At 40.4% G+C, this 19,030-nt stretch overlaps 1 protein-coding gene across 2 annotated transcripts in view; it reads left to right on the top strand.

Moving 5' to 3' along the window:
• LOC134792716 (CD63 antigen-like) overlaps positions 1-18,368 on the top strand; it is a 32,138-nt gene extending 13,770 nt beyond the window's left edge. The window contains exons 2-6 of one of the 2 annotated variants that reach the window (XM_063764016.1): positions 11,987-12,172; positions 12,991-13,155; positions 13,624-13,827; positions 14,324-14,382; positions 17,356-18,368. In XM_063764016.1, the coding sequence (XP_063620086.1) occupies positions 11,987-12,172; positions 12,991-13,155; positions 13,624-13,827; positions 14,324-14,382; positions 17,356-17,365 (624 nt within the window). In that variant the 3' untranslated portion in view covers positions 17,366-18,368. Of the gene's footprint in view, positions 1-11,986; positions 12,173-12,990; positions 13,156-13,623; positions 13,828-14,323; positions 16,815-17,355 lie in introns of those variants that run through there. The other variant, XM_063764015.1, reaches the window with a different exon arrangement.
• The last annotated feature ends 662 nt before the right edge of the window (positions 18,369-19,030 follow it).

The following is a 19,030-nucleotide window of genomic DNA, read 5'->3' as shown; positions in this document are numbered from 1 at the left end:
GACTAGACCCTGTAGAGGTCACTGGCTTAAGGTTGCACGATCTTTTGGGCGCTTGTATTTTTATTTTTTTCAAGTTTTTCAAAACTTTTCCACGTGAATTTTAACTAAATCAATACTCAAACAATAAGTATATATAGTAGGGATGTACCGACTAGTCGCCGACTAGTCGGGAAAGCCGACTATCCGGCCACATTTGTAGTCGGCGATTAGTCGGCGACTAGTCGGCAAAAAAGGGCCGATTAGTCGGCACTTTATTAGTGAAAGAAAAACAGAAGAAAAATAAATCAACAGTCAATATTTACCATATGTTTTATGTCTATTTTACTAAAAATACCTATTTTAGGGTTATCGTATGTTGGTGGGCTGGTGTTTTCCTCTACAGGTCGATCTCAACTGATTCTCGTGTAATTTCATGGGCAAGTTTGATAGTTAAATTATTTTATTATTATCTCAGTGCCTCAAGACGAAAGTCTTTAATCAATGTGTGTTACCAGTGATGACTTACGGCTCCGAAACGTGGTCTTTCACTATCGGCCTCATCTCAAAACTCAAAGTCGTTCAACGAGCTATGGAGAGGGCTATGCTCGGAGTTTCTCTACGTGATCGAATCAGAAATGAGGAGATCCGTAGACGAACTAAAGTCACCGTCCTAGCCCACCGGATTAGCAAGTTGAAGTGGCAATGGGCAGGCCACATTGCACGCAGAGAAGATGGCCGATGGGGTCGAAAAGTGCTCGAGTGGAGACCACGGACTAGCTAGCGTAGCGTAGGACGTCCACCCACAAGATGGACAGACGACCTTGTTAAGGTCTCCGGAAGACGCTGGATGCGGGTCGCTTCCAACCGGTACGTATGGAAGTCCAAGGGGGAGGCCTATGTTCAGCAGTGGACATCTTGTGGCTGAGATGATAATGATGATGATGATTATTATTCATTTTTTTTATGGTGGAGCCATAATATTATTGCAAAATTTAGAGACTTAGACAGGGCACGTTGCTCGTAAAAACGCTGACCACATGCAGGGGATAGATTCTTAACTGGCGACTACGTACGGGAAATAGAGCCTTGGAAATACCTCCTACAAGCTGTACCTACTGACGGTCTGCTCAGGATCGCAAAATAAAAGAAAGACAGAAATTGAACGAGGATTCTTGTGATAAGTTTTAGAACCTGTAAAGAACACCTTTTAGCCAAGCTAATATGAAGAATAGCGCAACCAAAGGAGCAAAACTATTGTTTTTCACCTGAACTTATACGAAACTATTGATCTGGCCGACTAGCCGACTAGTCGGCCGACTAATCGGCCATTCGAGCGCCGATTAGTCGGCTAGTCGGCTAGTCGGCCAAATCAATAGTCGGTACATCACTAATATATAGGTATCAAACTCTATAAATCGTTAAATACGTATGTATAGTTAAATACGTATGTATAGGTATAGGTGATATGATATATGATAAAAAAATTGCTTCAAAATCGATCCATTCCTTTCGGAGTTTAGGGACCAAAACAATTTAGGTACCTATAAGGTATTTGGTAACTAACAATATTTGTGTTTCAAGAAAACTTGAGACTTTCTTACAACTTCTCATTAAATTACAAGGTTTAATTATTAAGTAGCTACCTACCTACGTTATCAAGCTACATGTGAATACTTGAATACCTACGTTACAGCCTAGAACATAATGGCATAGGTAGCCGGCAAACAACTTAATCACCTTGGATACAAATAAATACGTAACCTAAGTACGTCGTATAAGTAAGCAAGGAAAAAGATAAGATTGTAAGTATGTATTCCTTATTGCACCAATAAGTAAATGTACATAACAAAAAATACACAATAAATAATTATATAACAACGAAAGTCGCTATTAAGTGATTTCTTCCGGACAAACCACCATTGGGGAAGCCTCCCCTCTTTCCCTGAATTTGGTTAAAACCAATGCAAACTCCTGCCACTCTTCACATGAAATATACAACTTAACTCTTTTCTTACATATAACTGGAATATTTTTTAACAAAATAATTATATGGTTTCATTTAACTCTCACTTCCGATATTGCGAGATATTGCTGGCATTTTTCCAAACTCTAATTTTACAGATTTAGTTGAGTTCTTTATAAATGTAACCGCTCTGTGTATGACAGAGTTAGGGTAACATTCCATTTCCAATGACAGCTGCATTACTGTCAATTTTACTATGGAAATTGACATTGACAGCGACGCGTTTAGTACCGGTAGTGTAGCTGCGGTTAGAAATGGAATGTTACCATTAAACTGTGACATGTTTCATATCATGAATCATCAGCATAATTGTTTTCCATCGTATTTTCTCGAAAACGTTCGTATTTATCATGCTACTTCAGTCAACCTCAGTACTTTTTGTTCCGAGACTGACTGGAATAGCAAGACACGTTCGTACGTTTCCGTGAAAATACGATGGAAAATAATGATGCACTACATCTGTAGGTTATATGTGTTATTCCATATGTGTATGTAAATATTAGCACAAACCACAATGAATATTGCTATTAATAGTCTCAAAACAAACCACGTTCTCATAACCCGTAAACAAAGTCCCAAAGCTACAGTCTGAGCCGACATTTAACCCGTTCACCGCTTGAAAGGTTAACAGCCGGCGCGGGTTAAAAATAGCCCAATCGACGCAGCGAAACCAAACGTTTTTGATTGGGCTAATAAACTCGCTGAGTGATCTCGGCTATTAACTGGCCTTATTAAAAGTTTGTTTTCTATTTTGGATGACATTGATGATGATGATGGTATTTTCCTAGAACGTAGATAGCGGATCTTGTTCAAGAAGCTTGTGTGGTAACGCGTACCTTATAAAACTTTGTGTGTATACTGTGTATAGAAAATAGCTGTGACACATGGACAGACGGACGGAACTCTAAAAAAAGGCAAATAGCTATATTTTTTTTATAGTAAAATTAAATTAAAAAACCGGCCAAGTGCGAGTCGGACTCGCGTTCCAAGGGTTCCGTATATTACACAATTTTTAACAATCAGTGCCGGATTAAGATATGTTGATGCCCTAAGGATTTCTAGGTGCCCCCTCTCCCTCGGGTCATCAAGATTACATTGATTTTTTGGTAAATTGAGAGAAGTTCATTGCCGCGTTACAGCTGAGAATGAAAATCAGTCACATCATTTTATCACGAAAATTGACAGTGCCGCAGCAGTAATGTTGCAACAGAGTACCTAATGCTGTTGCAGTCGCCACCCGAATGTCACCTTTATCATAGCTTAGAAAGTAATAGAAACGCGAGCGAAGCGAGCGCGGAAATTTTTCGATATAAAAACGCAATATGATAGACAGTTGTAAATTTTTATTTTTAGTATGGAAATCAGTCACATCATTTTATCACGGAAGTTGACAGTACTGCAGCAGTAACGTTGCAACAGAGTAATGTTGCTGCAGTCGCCACCCGAATGTCACCTTTATCATACCTTATAAAGTTATTGAAAACGCGAGCGAAGCGAGCGCGAAAATTTTTCGATATACAAACGCAATTTTACTTTTAGTCCCAACCAGGCGCGAATCCAGGATTTCATACAGAGAAGGGATGGGACAGTTTTCTATCAGCCTAGCTTCGCATAGGGCTCGATATTTCTTAATAGGCTTCGATATTCGAGGTTGTTTTCATGCATAAAATATGCAAGAAAGCAGAGCTTGGAATTGAATTGGCGAAGTGTGAGAAAGGCAGTAGGCCTAGCTGCGAAAGAGGAAAGCTTGGATTTGGATCCACGCCCAAGTGTAATTAAGGCAGAAGGCCTCGCATAAGACCTAACGCCGAACCGCAAAAGAGTGGGTTGAAATCGAATCTATGCATGTAATCACGACTCTTCTACTGCTACCGATTGTTTCCCAAAGAATTACGCGCCATTATTTTTGCAAATTAGCTTTTGGACAGCTAAAAAAAATCGTGTGGTGAAAACGATGTGTCTGTCCCTAATTTTAAAATTTGTTCACCTTTTTCAACCTGGCATTTTGGTGCCCCTCCTGAACGTGGTGCCCTAAGCACGTGCTTGTTTTGCTTATTGGTTACAAAGTCTTTATTAATTCAACCATTAAAGTCGACGAGTACAAAAAACTTTAAGCTAGCTCTCAATTTAACTTTTTTTTTAAACATTATTTTTAATTTGACCTTACAATTACTCGTAAGTAGGTAAGACCGTTAAATATTTAAAATGATTATCTGTTCAATTATGCCATTCGTACCTTTAGAATAGTTGTTGCGTTCACTGTGGCAACACTTTTTCACAGTTAAAATTCAAATATTTAAAAAAATAAACTGTTGCTCTGTCATACAGTTGACAGAGCCAGTGTGTCAAAAACCTACCACCAGTTCACATCTACTCTCGTTGCTCTCGCTTATTTTCGCACTTTATTCAAAGCACTACTACCATTTAGGACATTAATTCATTAGTATCAGTGTTGTGTACCGGAGGAAGCCGAACTCATCCGTGGAAGGGAAAATCAGAGGTCTAAGTTGGGCGACTGCAGGTAACGATTTTACGCTTCCTCTAGCTTGCGACAGAAAGCCAGAATCACCACCAGCGGTCTTCAACGGTGACCAACGATTTGGCTCCCACAGTCTCCGGATCAAAGGTAACTCCGTCTACACATATACACACTTTAGGTTTAACTTTCATACTATTTATCTCGACTTATCCCAACTTTCTTGCTCCATCGGCCCTAAATTTCACCTTACTTTCGCCCCTTTTTTCGTTAAATACAGTCCACCTTCGCTATCGAACATTTTGGTCCTTCGAACCGGATATTTTGATAAAGTACCTATGGTTTGTCGTTTCTCGTTTTGATACTCATGGTTGCTTAGTCGAAATTGTGTTGTCATCTTTTACATTCAAAATTTAGGGTAGACTTAATAAAAAGTTCGAGGGTAAGCAAGAAAGTTGGTCGTGTAGTGGTGCTTTAATAAAATCATTCGGTCATTTATTTAATTGCGCTGGCAACATTTTTCATAATTGTCAAGTGTCAACTGTCAGCTGTCTGTCATTGAACTCATTGAAGTTGTGGAAAGTGAATTGCAGTTTGTTTTGAACATTTTTTGTGTAATTACTGCAATTTTTGTGTAGTTTTGTGTTTATTAATATGGGAGGTGGTGATAAGTCTGTCGAGAAAGATGATGCTGGTGTAGACACGGTGATGATTGCTCGTGATTATCAGGTAATGAGAATAGAGTATTTGCAAATGTTGTCGGATGCTGAATTAGCTTTGTGTGACGAGAGTGAATTGTGTACAATTGCGAAAAACTTTCATGAAGCTCAAATAAAGCTTTTAAGTACTGCTCCGCGAAGCGAGCACCGCGAGATTTGTTCCCATACCGCGATGTTCGACTCGAAGGTTAGGGCAGTGAGATCGCGTTTGCAGAATAGGAAGCAGGCTTTTGCTGCGGCTTCCGGGGTGTCGGGGACGCCGCAGCCGGTCTTGCCGAAGTTGCCGAAGTTACAAATTAAAGCTTTCGATGGGAAAATTGAAAGCTGGGTAACGTTCATACAGTTGTTCAATTCTTTAGTAGATAAGCGAACAGACATTGCCCCTGTTGAAAAATTACACTATTTACTGTCGAGTGTGCAGAATGAGGCCTATGACCTTATAAAAAATTATCCTGTCACCGATGACAATTATAAGGTAGCATATGAGGCGCTGTACAAGCAATATAATAAAATTAGATTAATTGCTACAACTTATTATGACAAGCTTGTTCAGTGTGAACCTGTGAAGGCATCCCGGGCTAGTGACTTACAGCGGGTTCATCGGGTTTTCACTGAAAATCTGTCCATTTTGAAAGGTTTCGACTTGCCGGATAAGAATTTCTTACTCATTCAATTACTGTGGTCAAAGCTGGATAGGGGCACGAAGGAGCAGTTTGAATTAGAGCATAACTCAGATGATATCCCGGAGTTCAGTAAATTGCATGATTTTGTTGAAAAAAGATACCGGGCGCTAGATGCTGCAGGGTCAACAGGCTTTGTTGCTAGTACTCCTCAGCCTAGTAGTAGTAAGTCTTCTAGTAAGCCAAAGATGGCCTTGGTGGTCACTGCTCCAACGTGTGTAGTCTGTAAGCAGGCTCATAGCCTTGTATCTTGTCCAACTTTTCTAAAATATGACCCCGCTGATCGGTTTAAATGTGTAAAAGAAAATAAGTTGTGTATTCTATGTTTGTCGGGGTCTCATTCTGTCAAGTCCTGCAAGTCAAAGCAGCGGTGTGAGCAGTGTTGTTTCTCCCACCATACGCTGTTACATTTCAATAATGCAAATGTGCCTGCCTCCCCGGCTGTGGATGTAAATAGCTCGAAGCATCCGTCTGACACATCTAATCCGCTGGTAATGGTGGCAAGTAATGTTGCGGCCTCTTCTTTGTTTGCAACTGCCAAGGTTTTGGTGAAGAATGCCCATGGCGGCTTGGTAGAGGTAAGGGCTTTGCTCGACTGTGCCAGTGCTTGCAATTTTGTAAGCGAGGCATGTGCAAAGAAGCTTGGTCTCCGGGCAGAATATGGAAAGCATGTCGTGACTGGTATTGGTGAAGTGGTGTCCAAGCCCGGTGGCACATTGTCATGTACCGTCTCGTCCAGGCTTGGAAATTCTGATACCGCTATTTCAGTAGAGGCTTATTTGTTGCCAAAAATTTGTCCGGAAATGCCAACGGATCATGTTGATGTCTCACCATGGCGCCATATCAGGGGCTTAGAGTTGGCTGACCCTCATTGGCACATTCCAGGACCTGTTGACTTGCTCCTGAACGTTAACATTCTCGCTTCTTCGTTGCGCCCTGGGTTAACCCATGGGGCCCCTGGCCAGGCGACTGCCCTCAACACCATTTTCGGGTGGATTTTGATGGGTGACGCAGGCGACTGTGCTACGGACATTTGTCGTCCTCGGTTCCGTGGTAACAATTGTCAACTGGTCGTGGGCAGGTTATCGATTGACGACTCTATTAAGAGGTTTTGGGAGTTGGAAGATGTCAGCTCTCCGAACACCGTCATTTTGTCGAAGGAGGATCAGCTGTGCGAAGAATATTTTCTCGCTAACTTTCGTCGCACAGAAGAAGGTAGATTTGTCGTTCCTCTACCTTTCGCTGACCATTCCAATAAACCCACCTTTTCGGGCTCTCGAGCCATCGCTCTCAAGAGATTTTCGTCGCTGGAGCGGAAGTTACTGAGTAACTCCGACTTCTATAGAAACTATGTAGCCTTTATGAAGGACTACGAAAGCTGTCGCCACCTTGAGGAGTGTGACCCTCCGGGGGTGGATGTGGGGAAGTTCTTCTACATTCCCCACCATGGAGTATTGAGGCCCTCGTCAACCAGTACTCCTCTCCGGGTCGTTTTTGACGCCAGTGCCAAGGACAGCCGAGGCATCTCGCTAAATGATGCGCTACTGCCAGGCCAGAAGCTGCAAAACAACATTTTCCACTTGCTCCTTCGTTTTCGGTGGCATAATGTTGTATTCACGGCCGACGTCAAGCAAATGTATAGACAAATTTTAGTGTCCCCGGAAGATGCTGAATATCAGCGTATCCTGTGGCGTCCGTCTGTCAATGAGCCTGTCCGGGACTATCGGCTGCTGACCGTTACTTACGGCGTTTCGTCCGCTCCTTACCAAGCTCTCCGCACCATTGCCCAGTTGGCGAGGGAATCGAGGGAAGAATATCCTTCTGGTTCAGCAGTTTTAGACCGCGACATCTATGTCGACGACGTGGTATCTGGAGCGCATTCTGTCGAACAAGCACGGAAGCTTCGTTCGGAGTTGTCGACGATATTAGCTTCTGGCGGTTTCCATTTGCGGAAGTGGACGTCGAACCACCAGGAGTTCTTCGACGGTGTCCCCTCCTCAGACTTGTATTCTGAGGACTTTCGGGAGTTCAACTCCATTGGGGACATCTCTCTAAAAATTCTTGGCCTCTCGTGGTTACCTCAGGCGGACGACTTCACCTTTCAAGTCGCTGTCGAAGATCGTCGGTGCACTAAACGTACCATCCTCTCAGAGATTGCTCAGATCTTTGACCCTCTGGGCCTGCTCTCACCTGTGACATTCTTCGCGAAGTACCTCATGCAGCTGCTGTGGGTCTCAGGTGTCTCATGGGACGACGACGCGCCAGAGAACCTTGCATCCGAATGGCGAGAGTACAAAGCGCAGCTGCCCTCTCTGAAGTCTGTGTCGGTCCCGCGTCGTATGGTCAAGGACTTCGTTTCGCTCGAAGTTCACGGGTTCTGCGATGCCTCAGAGCGAGGGTTTTGCGCGGTGGTTTACGTCCGAACGACAGGCGAGGACGGAACGCAGTACGTCCAGTTGGTCTGTGGTAAATCGAGAGTGGCACCCCTGCGTAAGTTGTCGATACCGCGTCTGGAGTTGCTGGCCGCGGTACTGCTTGCAGACCTGGTGGAGTCGGTCGCAACAGCTCTGGAGCCTCTCCACAAAATCGATAAGGTACAGGCGTGGTCTGACTCTAGCGTTGCGTTGACTTGGATAAAGTCTTGCCCTTCAAAGTGGAAAACTTTCGTGGCTAACCGCGTGAGCCACATTCAGGAAATTATTCCTCCCGATTGTTGGCGACACGTGAGGACTGGCGACAACCCAGCCGACTGTGGGTCGCGGGGGCTCTTGCCGGACGACCTGGTCCACCATAGTAACTGGTGGAAGGGTCCATCTTGGCTCGTGCTGGACAAGCCTGACTGGCCTAAGTCAACGTTGTTAGTCGACGTGGATGTTCTACATGAAGAGCGTAAGGTGACAGTCCTCACTGTCTCAGTGCAGGAGACGTGGACAGACAACCTTATGACTAAGTTCTCGGCACTGACGACACTCCAACGTGTCCTTGCCTATTGTTTTCGTTTCGTGCACAACGTGAGAAATCGAAAGACGCCCAACAACTTGTTGGACGGCCCTTTAACACCCCTGGAGATTAAACAGGCGCTCATGTTCCTCGTGCGTTCTGTTCAACAACACCACTTTGCTTCGGAGATCGAGAAAGTGAAAAACAAAAAAAAGAAAAAAATTTTTTTTTTCATTTTTTCATTTACCCCCCCAAAAGTGGCCCCCATGTTTAAAATTCATTTGTTTACGTTACATGTCCGTATTCGGGTCACAAACTTACATATGTGTACCAAATTTCAACTTGATTGGTCCAGTAGTTCCGGAGAAAATCGGCTGTGACAGACGGACAGACAGACAGACAGAGAGACGCACGAGTGATCCTATAAGGGTTCCGTTTTTTCCTTTTGAGGTACGGAACCCTAAAAACAACATTAAAAAAAAGCATTAGATAAGTCTAAAGACTTAAGATGCAAAAAATCATTTACTTTTGGAACATTCTCATTGTGCGTTCTCGTGTCGTAATCTTGGTTTTGATAAGGCCTAGCGGGGAGGATGTGGAAGATATCCAAACACACTTCGAAGATCTCCTGTATATTATTTTCATATATTTTAGCTAAATTACAATAATATTCGGCTAGCCTTGATAGCTGCCTCTTTAGGAATGCCAATCCGTACCCCGTTCCATCTGACAGCGAAATCAGATTCTAAATTCAAATAAAGTGACTAGCCAGTCACTGATCAAAAAGGCTGTAAAGGTTGCAATGCAAACCTTTACAGTACGCATCCTAGCACACCTCTGAACAAATCTACAGAATGACCGCTACCACTGACCTAGTTCAGTAATCAATCTAATTGAAAGAAATAGGTGTCAATTTGCGATATCGCAAATATTGATCTCGTCTAGTTCTAGCGGGAATATGACCTAGCTCCGTGACAGCATTTGTTTAGCACTAGCCGTTCTAGATACATACCAAAATATTGGTGACCTCGTCTGATATTGAAAATTGAGAAAGTTGTTTTTTCACCAATTTGAAACTTGGCTCGAAGGAAAAAAAGTCACCAGAGGAACCTTCCGCTAGGGGTATAAAGTTCAAATTGTTGAAAACGAACAGAGCTCAATTTTATTGACTTAAAACGTGTGCAATATACCTACAGATGTAGTGCATAATTGTTTTCCATCGTACTTTCTCGGAAACGTTCGTATTTGTCATGCTACTTCAGTCAACCTCAGTACTTTTTGTACGGGGACTAATTGAAATAGCAAGACACGTACGAAACGTTTCCGTGAAAATACGATGGAAAATAATTATGCACTACATAATGCCAGTTTCACACGAGGGCAGAGCAGTGGGGCAGAACAGTAGGCAGCACAGTACTCCTATAATTTGAACACACACGCTGAGACAGAACAGCTGCAGCAATATGTTGCAGGGTCATAGTCATACTCAATATTCGCCATTTAAGGCAACATCGTTGAAATATCGTTAAAATGCAAATTAATTAAAGTAACTTCTAGATACGATGGATGATTGAGAAGTACCTACATTGGTAATAATGTTGTATTTATAAGCTGTCGCGCTCGCATGGGGCTATTAACCCATTAATTGCCGAAGACCCGAATTCGCGTCACGAAACTATTTAATCGTACTCGTAATGCGTCGGCAATGAATGTGTTAAGATCCCCCTATACTTAGAATTGCTTAGCTTAGGGATTAGGGAAAAATGTAGACATCAGATGTCGAAAATCTGTCTGCAAAGAGTGCAAAGACAACTGTCTATTTCTGCCAGATATATCTGACGGACTTATCTGTACGTAAGTATATCTATACTGTTTCATTATATCTTTAGTAAATCAATCGGTGTTTACTACACTATCTTTACTAACAACAATCTCTCAACAAGAAGTAATAAATTTTAGCACTAACACAAACATAAAATTGCAGAATGATTCAATCAACAGATCAACTGACCTCGATATCCCGCATATGTCTGCATTACGTAATGGATACAAACTGCCCTTATGTTATCTCTCTATCCTCCTCTATACGTGTGGAAAGGACGAGAAATCTTAAGCTTCACTAATCCATAAGATTACAAGTGCAGTTATGAAATGGGTATAAAATGCCCTTTTAATCGATGTACTAGTAGTGTAAAGACCGTATTCCAAATGCAAAGTACCATGAATAACGAGAATTAAATGTAATTCTTTACCACACTGGCTCGTGTAAGGAGTAATGGGTTTTTTATTGTCACTAACTGGGTCAGTAAGTCATACGAACTAAGGTTATTTATTTGTAGATTCAGATATTATAGACCTAGGGTTATTATAATATATGTAGGGTTCTAACTTGAATATTGTTTAAAATTTTGATCATATTTACCCATAAAGTTGCACCCTTAGGAGAATTTGCTTGCTTAGGAGAATTGCATAAATATCAAATACAGGTATACAGAGTGGAGCCTGTAATACCTACGAGCACAATTTAGTGGTGTAGGTACTATATGTAGGGGTATTTTGTTGACTAACGATGTACCTATACTTGAGACGTGACTCTCAAGTAAGTATAGGTACATATACATCGTAAGAACCAATAATTAGAACGTTAATTGATTATAAATAGATATGTACTTATTAAGCTAAATTTCCAGTTGATGACATTGTATATTATACTTGGTCAAGCAGATCTTGTCAGTAGAAAAAGGCGGCAAATTTGAAAAATGTAGGCGCGAAGGGATATCGTCTCATAGAAAATTTGAATTTCGCGCCTTTTTCTACTGACAAGATTTGCTTGACCATCTATACTTATAACTCACTCATTAGTACCTAGTTGCGGGAAATATGAAATAAAAAATTGGTAGGTACTAACCTTATGCAACAAAGAGGGCAAGTTTTCATCTGGCCTGACACTGGTCTGGCCAGATTCAAAATACTAAATGAAAACTCCAGAGATAATGTATCAGTATACATTATCTCTGGAGTTTTCATAAATTCAAGTTCATATAGTGTATTTTATTTTGAATCAAAATCCTTTTGCTATAAACAAAACAATTGTGTGGTAAACAAGACAATTAGCTTTGAGAATTTGGAATGTCGTATAATATTTTTTATCATATTCCCTCTTCCACAGTTGATCGGCATCGCGATGGTGGGCATTGGCGTGGCAGTCGTGCTCAACTGGCAGGTGGTGAAGGACGCCTCCCGAGGCCTCAACGTGGCTCCCTGGCTGTTCATTATCATCGGGGCTGTGGTGTTCCTCATATCCTTCTTCGGGTGTTGCGGAGCTATTCGCGAGAGCCACTGCATGATTGTCACGGTATGTGTAGTCCTTTGTGGCATTATCATAAGGTTTAATTTTGCCTGACATCTGTTGGTTGGTGAAGGATCCATCCCAAGGCCTCAACATGGCACCGTGGCTGATCATAATAGTCATCCGGGCTGTGGTCTTCGTCATATCTTTCTTTGGGTGCTGCGGAGCTATTCGCGAGAGCCACTGCATGATTGTCACGGTATGTGTAGCCCTTTGTGGTATTACCATAAGGTTTAATTTTGCCTGACATCTGTTGGTTGGTGAAGGATCCATCCCAAGGCCTCAACATGGCACCGTGGCTGATCATAGTCACCTGGGCTGTGGTCTTCCTCATACGTGTTAGATGTGAAAGTTTTTGTGCTATTGGCTTAATTTGCCTGTGCCAAACTTAAATCACAACTAGGGATGCACTGTACAGTACACACACATACAAGTTATACGCGTTGGGCGCGTATTAAACTGATGACTAACAGTGGCAGCAAGTGACCTTAATTAAAAATTAGGCCAGCGTTATCTATTCCGATATGGTCAGAAGTGTTTAAACGATTTCTAGAAATAATAATTCTGAGCATTTTCCGTGAACTTAGGAAAAAATTAATGTCAGAACTTATAATAGTTTTCAACAACCATTAGCGGATTATGCTACACCTTGTATTACGAGTATGTACTATCACTGAAGGTAGCCTTAGAATCCTTAGATTATCAACTGCCAGAACACTTAGAAAATCCAAATCTATGTTTCATTTTGCAAGGAGATACTTTGGATTTTGAAAATTTTTGGCCTTAAGGAGAACAAGTAATAATGCAAGATTGTATATTTCCAGTACGCGATCTTCCTGATCGTGATCATCATCGTGGAAGTGATCCTGGCCGTGTGCATCTTCGTGTACGCCGACAGCATCAAGCACGCGCTGAAGACCGGCATGGACAGGTCCTTCGAGGAGGGCCGCTCGCTGAACCCTAACCCCTTCCACCAGATCGAGCGCCAGGTGAGCCATCACTATACGTTTACAATACTAAGGATACAGTAAAGAGTGACAGAGATAGCACTAGTGCGTGGGGCTCTCTCTATCTTCCTGATCGTGATCATCATCGTGGAAGTGATCCTGGCCGTGTGCATCTTCGTGTACGCCGACAGCATCGAGCACGCGCCGCAAGCAGCGGGGCAAGGCCCAAGCTGCCGGTGGTCAGGGCCGCAGAGAGAACCGGCGGACTATCCGCGCCGTGTCCACGATCACCGCCTTCTGCATCTGACCCTTGATCCAACCACCTAGCGAGAGTCTCTCAAGATGTTAAGCTATTAGACCGTTCACTGAAACGACTATAGGGACAATGATCGTCGAATCAATTATTACATTTTGTTCATCGTAGAATCAATCTTATTCGACTTTCTCAACTTACTAGATATTGATGTGAAACTCTTAACAAAATATTTAAACAAAATGTGTCAATTCCAGTTGTCCTGCTGCGGCAAGACCGGCCCCATCGACTACAACGTCCAGGCGGTCGCCAACCTGCCCCCAGAATGCTGCGACCAGGGCTCCCAAGTCTGCTCCATCGTCAACGCCTACTCCACCGGCTGCACCACCAAAATGCTGGACTACTACGACAAATCGCACAAGGTCATCGCCGGAATCACTATTGGAGTCGCTTGTGTTGAGGTAATTTTTCACAGACCAATTTATGGCTTAGCACTCTCCTTTTACGACGTTATTGACACCTTGGAGTCCGTGTTTCTGATGCCCATATGGTATCGTCTTGGGTCGTCCCATCAGTTTTTCCTCAAGTTCATAATAATTAGGACTAATGTCCTATTCTGCTTTCGTCACTCATTCATTCTACATTCTACATTGAAAGCCACCGACGATTGTGACGAATGTAGAATGAGTGACGAAAGCAGAATAGGACTAATTTAAGAACTTGACGAAAAACTAATGGGACGACCCAAGACGATACCGCCCATATCATGGCATTATATCACTCTTTATAAGCTAAAGGCACGAATATAAGGAGGTAGATTATGGTTAATGAAAGAAGGAGGGTGGTATCAGGAGTATTAAAATCATGTTACCGGGGTGTGACTTGATGGCATAAAAACAGATCAGCGACATTTACCCCTTCCCTTTTACTTACCTACCATTTTTTTCTTATTTTCAGGTTGTAGGAGCCCTGTTCGCCCTGTGTCTCGCCAATTCCATAAGAAACATGGACAGAAGGTCTCGCTACTAATATTTTGTACATTAAAACTGGTACCTATTATCACAATTTATTTTTGTTTTAACATAATTTTAAGCGGGCTGTGTACTGCATGGCTGAACGACAGGAAACTGAAACATGTTTAGTTGTTTTTTTAATGTCGTCAAAAAATTTGTGTTGCCAGTTTAATAATCAGAATATTTCAACTAAGCGTGGTTCAACGATGTTTATGTTAAAATGGACGTCGCCTTAACTGTAACTTCGGACGTAATTTAATATTAACTATTAGAAATGCCGTTACAAACGGCTTCGAAATCTTGGTAAGGATCGCTTTTTTCGTATAAGGCTTTATACTAACAACTTGCGCAATTAATAATAAACCAAGGTCGATTTTTACGCATCGATAACCAGCATATATTGTCTATGGATTATCAATATTTTAAAAAATCGGCCTTTTAATTAAGTAGAGTCCCCGAAGCGGGGGGAATTATCTAAACTAAACAATGCATTTAAGTGGTTTGTAATGGTGTTGTATTTAATGACAATCACAATGAACTTGGTTCTAGAAAGGGTCTGATGAAGTTAAGACATAAAAATGCACGGTTCGTCTGAATTACATACGTATAAATTAGGGGAAATCGAACGTTTATTTGAATTTAATAGGATTTTACAGCAATGCATTATTTATATATAGACCGACAAGAAATTATAGAAATTAAAAAGTGACAACATCGTAGTGGCGTCCCGTTTTCTTAGATTGATTTGAAAGGGACGACAATATGATGTTGCACTTTTTAATTTCTACAATTTCTTGTCGGTCTATAATTGATTTTATTCATTTCCCCAAATTTATAATAAGCCTACACGGTCTGTATGTTGCAAGTGCTTTGGATATTTTGCTAATAATTAAAGCTATAAACGTGTTAAACATTTATCTTGTAATCAAATTAGTTGGTGTTCTAAAAATCGTTATGCAAGAGAGGACGAGTCAGTGTAAAGGCTTCTACAAACGTTGCGACAAATGACATCAGATTCTAGACAATTGATGGCTAAGTAGGAGCAACGAATTCAATCGATCGATCAAATGCCGCAATGTATCGTAAATCGTATGCAATTATTGGCGACGTTTGTAGAGGCCATGAGTGAGCGTTTCGATGTTTACCCGATAATACGATACGCTGCCTCGGTCAAGACTGGCATGACTGACCTTGGAGATTGCCCCTAAGTCTGATTTGTCAGAGGGCAAAAGCGTAGAGATGCGCAACACGCTTCACTGAGTTGAAAAGATTGATTCATATTTTTCGCTGGCGGTGATATGTATCTCTCATTTCGCTCATTTCGTTCATTTCGCTCAGTGAGAGATGTCAATCAATCAGATGACATAAGTGCGACCAAGTTTGCGAATCACGCGATACAATCCCGCCATGTTTTCCCGACACCCTCCGAATTTTTCCGAACCGCTCCAAAACCGATTCGCAACGTCTCACTCGCTCGTCACGCTCGACCGGCTCATTCGAATCATGAGTGGGAAAGAGCGAGCAAGGAACACTGAGATAGACAAGTAACTGAGCGAAATGAGCGAGTTGAATCTGCACTGAGTTGAAGAGTGAGTGAGTTCAGTCAAATGATACAGTTCATTTAAATCACTCACTCGTGAACGACACCTGCCTAGTCTACGGCTCTCGCAGTGCTCCTATTTGTAAGGCCTAGAATAATATTATTCTATATAGCCTTTGGTGTATTTTAGATGTCGCTACTATTTTATGGAATTGTCCAAGAATCTCGAATAAGTATTTTTTATTACATTTTGTAGTCAATAAGCATTTATTTCAAAATCGTGCTTATTGCACTTCTGTAATGATTGTGATATTTCTTAAAAGAGTTTATATAAATTTATCTTTTTGTAACACCTTATTCTTGATGTTTAAATTATTACATTTTTATGGCAACGTAATTTTGAAGCGTACGCATTATTTAAGGCACAGTTGACATTTGGTTATCAGTTATCAATGTTATCATAAATAAACGGGAATAAAATGAACGAAATGTGATGGTCTCGGTCGGATTTTTTCTTACTTAATATAGACAGGCACTGACAAAAAAAATATTTAATAGTTATTATTGGAAGTAGCCTGAGTCAGTATTTAGCTGCAGCAATGTTGTATGTAATATTATTATGTCTTTATTCTACACGGCCATTGCCGGCTTAAAATAAAACAGTTTGAGTAGTGGGCAGTATTTCCAAGTCAAATACATCGGTTCCTGGGACGCGGGTATAATAAAATAACTAAATAATAAGTAGAGGAAAGCCGCCTGAGACCATTAGTCATACTCACTCGTATACATTACGTGCCAAAACACTCAGTTTTGCATATTATATCTGCAAAAAGTGTGCCTTGCTGTATTTCGTTGACAAAGAATTTTATAAATTCAATAAACTATATGTGTGACTCATTGGGTTTTGATTTACACCTGTATTATAACATTGTATGCCCTAAATAATGACAACGTTGTAGGCAGATAAATCTACTACATAATTATTAATTTATCTAAAACTGAGAGTTAAATCACTAAAATATTCTGCAGAAATCATTTGATTATTGTAAAACATCCCATGATTTGCCTACTAATTTGCCGTTATTTTGGGACATCCTCTAAATAACTTACTTACACTTTTTTGCACAAATCAGTTAAAAATAGGTGAGTTCGTTGTAAATACATATTAACATGGCATGTTTGTGTTGTTTGTTCTTAATAGCATGTTTGTTCAATAAGTGTAAAACGTAGGTATACTATTCTTTTATTTCAATGTTGTACAAAAAAGTATTGAAAAAATTGTTACCTACTTTGGTGGTTGTTAATTGTTTTTTGGTGTTGTTGTTTTTTGTTGGCACTATTGGTTGTGGTTATCTATGGTACCAGTGATTTTTTTGTTTCGCTTTTGTATGTTTACAAGTTGAACTTCCCTTTCTTACTTTTTTTTATATTTACAGGTACGCCTAAAACGAAGACATCACGAAACATTCGAATAAGAACAATAAGGGATATTTACGAAAGAAACTCACCACACTATGTTATGTACAAGTTAATTAAGTTAGATAACTGTTAAAAAAGCTAGAACGGTCAAGTATGACCAATTAATTACATGTGTCATTCCTATTGCCTTTATTTACAACCCTTTTGTACTAACATAAATTAAACTTAATATCCACTTTAATGCATCCTAATAGAGTTTAAAATCAATTGAGTTATAACAAATACCTAAGGAATTATTTGTGCTTAAAAACACCTCAAAATGATTTCATGCAACTTTTAAACGCACTAGTTTTATGAACATTTGTTTTAAGGCAAATGAGTATAGTAGAGGCAGTACGAATGATACAAATTATACGCCTACCCTTTAGAATAAACAATGTTTAGTTTTTGAGATTGACTGAAATAGTGCCAGGAATAAATGTGTACTGTAAAAAGGTGGCACAGATTCCGTTTTACTGTATTCCCTTTTAGAGAATAATTTCTCTATGCAGTCTGCCGACCATAGTGAATGTATGGTACGCAACAGACTTTCTGTGGTGTTTATTACGAATCTTCCATTTTTGTTGACCAGCACAGGTTTTATTTTTACTTTGACATGAATTTTAAATATAAACCACGCTCTACCTACATTTTGATTATCTTTTGTTGCATCAAAACAATTGTTAAGTTTAGTTAAGAAATTGTTTGTAATTTTACATTACTGTAAGAACTATAATAAAAGTATTTTCATACTATTCAATGTTGTACGTCCAATTTACAATACTTATATTTAAAGTGTTAAAATTTATATGCATTTCTATTATAATGTGATTTCATGGGTGTTGCCTTACTAGCATGTATATAAATAGTTATTTTATTGTATCGGGAACAAGTGTCTGTGTAACGTGTTTTGAATCTCGTGCATTTCCAATGATATCGCTTTTGTGAATGATACTGTACTGTATGGCGAAATTAAATTTTCTACTATTAATCAGGTTTTTATTTCTATTATTATACCAAATTATACTTATGTTATCCGTACTAGGTACAAAAACTTTACTAAACACCCTCTTTCTCCTTAACGTTAGCGAATGCATCAGGGGTGGGGTAACTACGTTAAATGTAAACGTTCCCACCTAGATTCCTAATTACGTCGTAATTTTAGTAAAAGAGAAAAATGCCCGCAATTTGCGACCTTCTGTTTTCGCGGTAATAGCCCAGAGTCCTTTATAAAGGAATAATTTAATTTACGCACCTTGCACTACGACTACTTACGAGTACCTAGGCATTTACCTACACAACACAAGCAATGTTCTATGAAGTGTCTACTCAATTCTCTTTGATTGAAATGAAAGTTATAATAATGGACGGTAGAGGATATTCCTCTAAGTACCTTCCATAGTTATAATTGACCGGAGCGTAGCGAAGGTCTACGTTTCGACTGGAGCATTTTGCTTTTGTATGTCCGGATGTTCTCCTCTACAGGTCGCAATTCTTAACCGAATCTCGTGAAATTTTGGGACTGGATTCTATGTCTAAATAAAATTTTTTTGTCCGTCCGGTTTTTTGAATTTTTTTAAAATGGCGGAGTCGTGATAGCTCGCGCCTAAACAAATAGTGGTATCGGTACCATACGAGTGTTTTCTTTTTGAG

The sequence above is a fragment of the Cydia splendana genome, chromosome 8 (assembly GCF_910591565.1).
Source record: "Cydia splendana chromosome 8, ilCydSple1.2, whole genome shotgun sequence".
NCBI classification, from domain to species: Eukaryota; Metazoa; Arthropoda; class Insecta; order Lepidoptera; family Tortricidae; genus Cydia; species Cydia splendana.
Note: the sequence above shows the minus strand (reverse complement) of the source record. Positions and strands in the feature narration are given on the sequence as shown.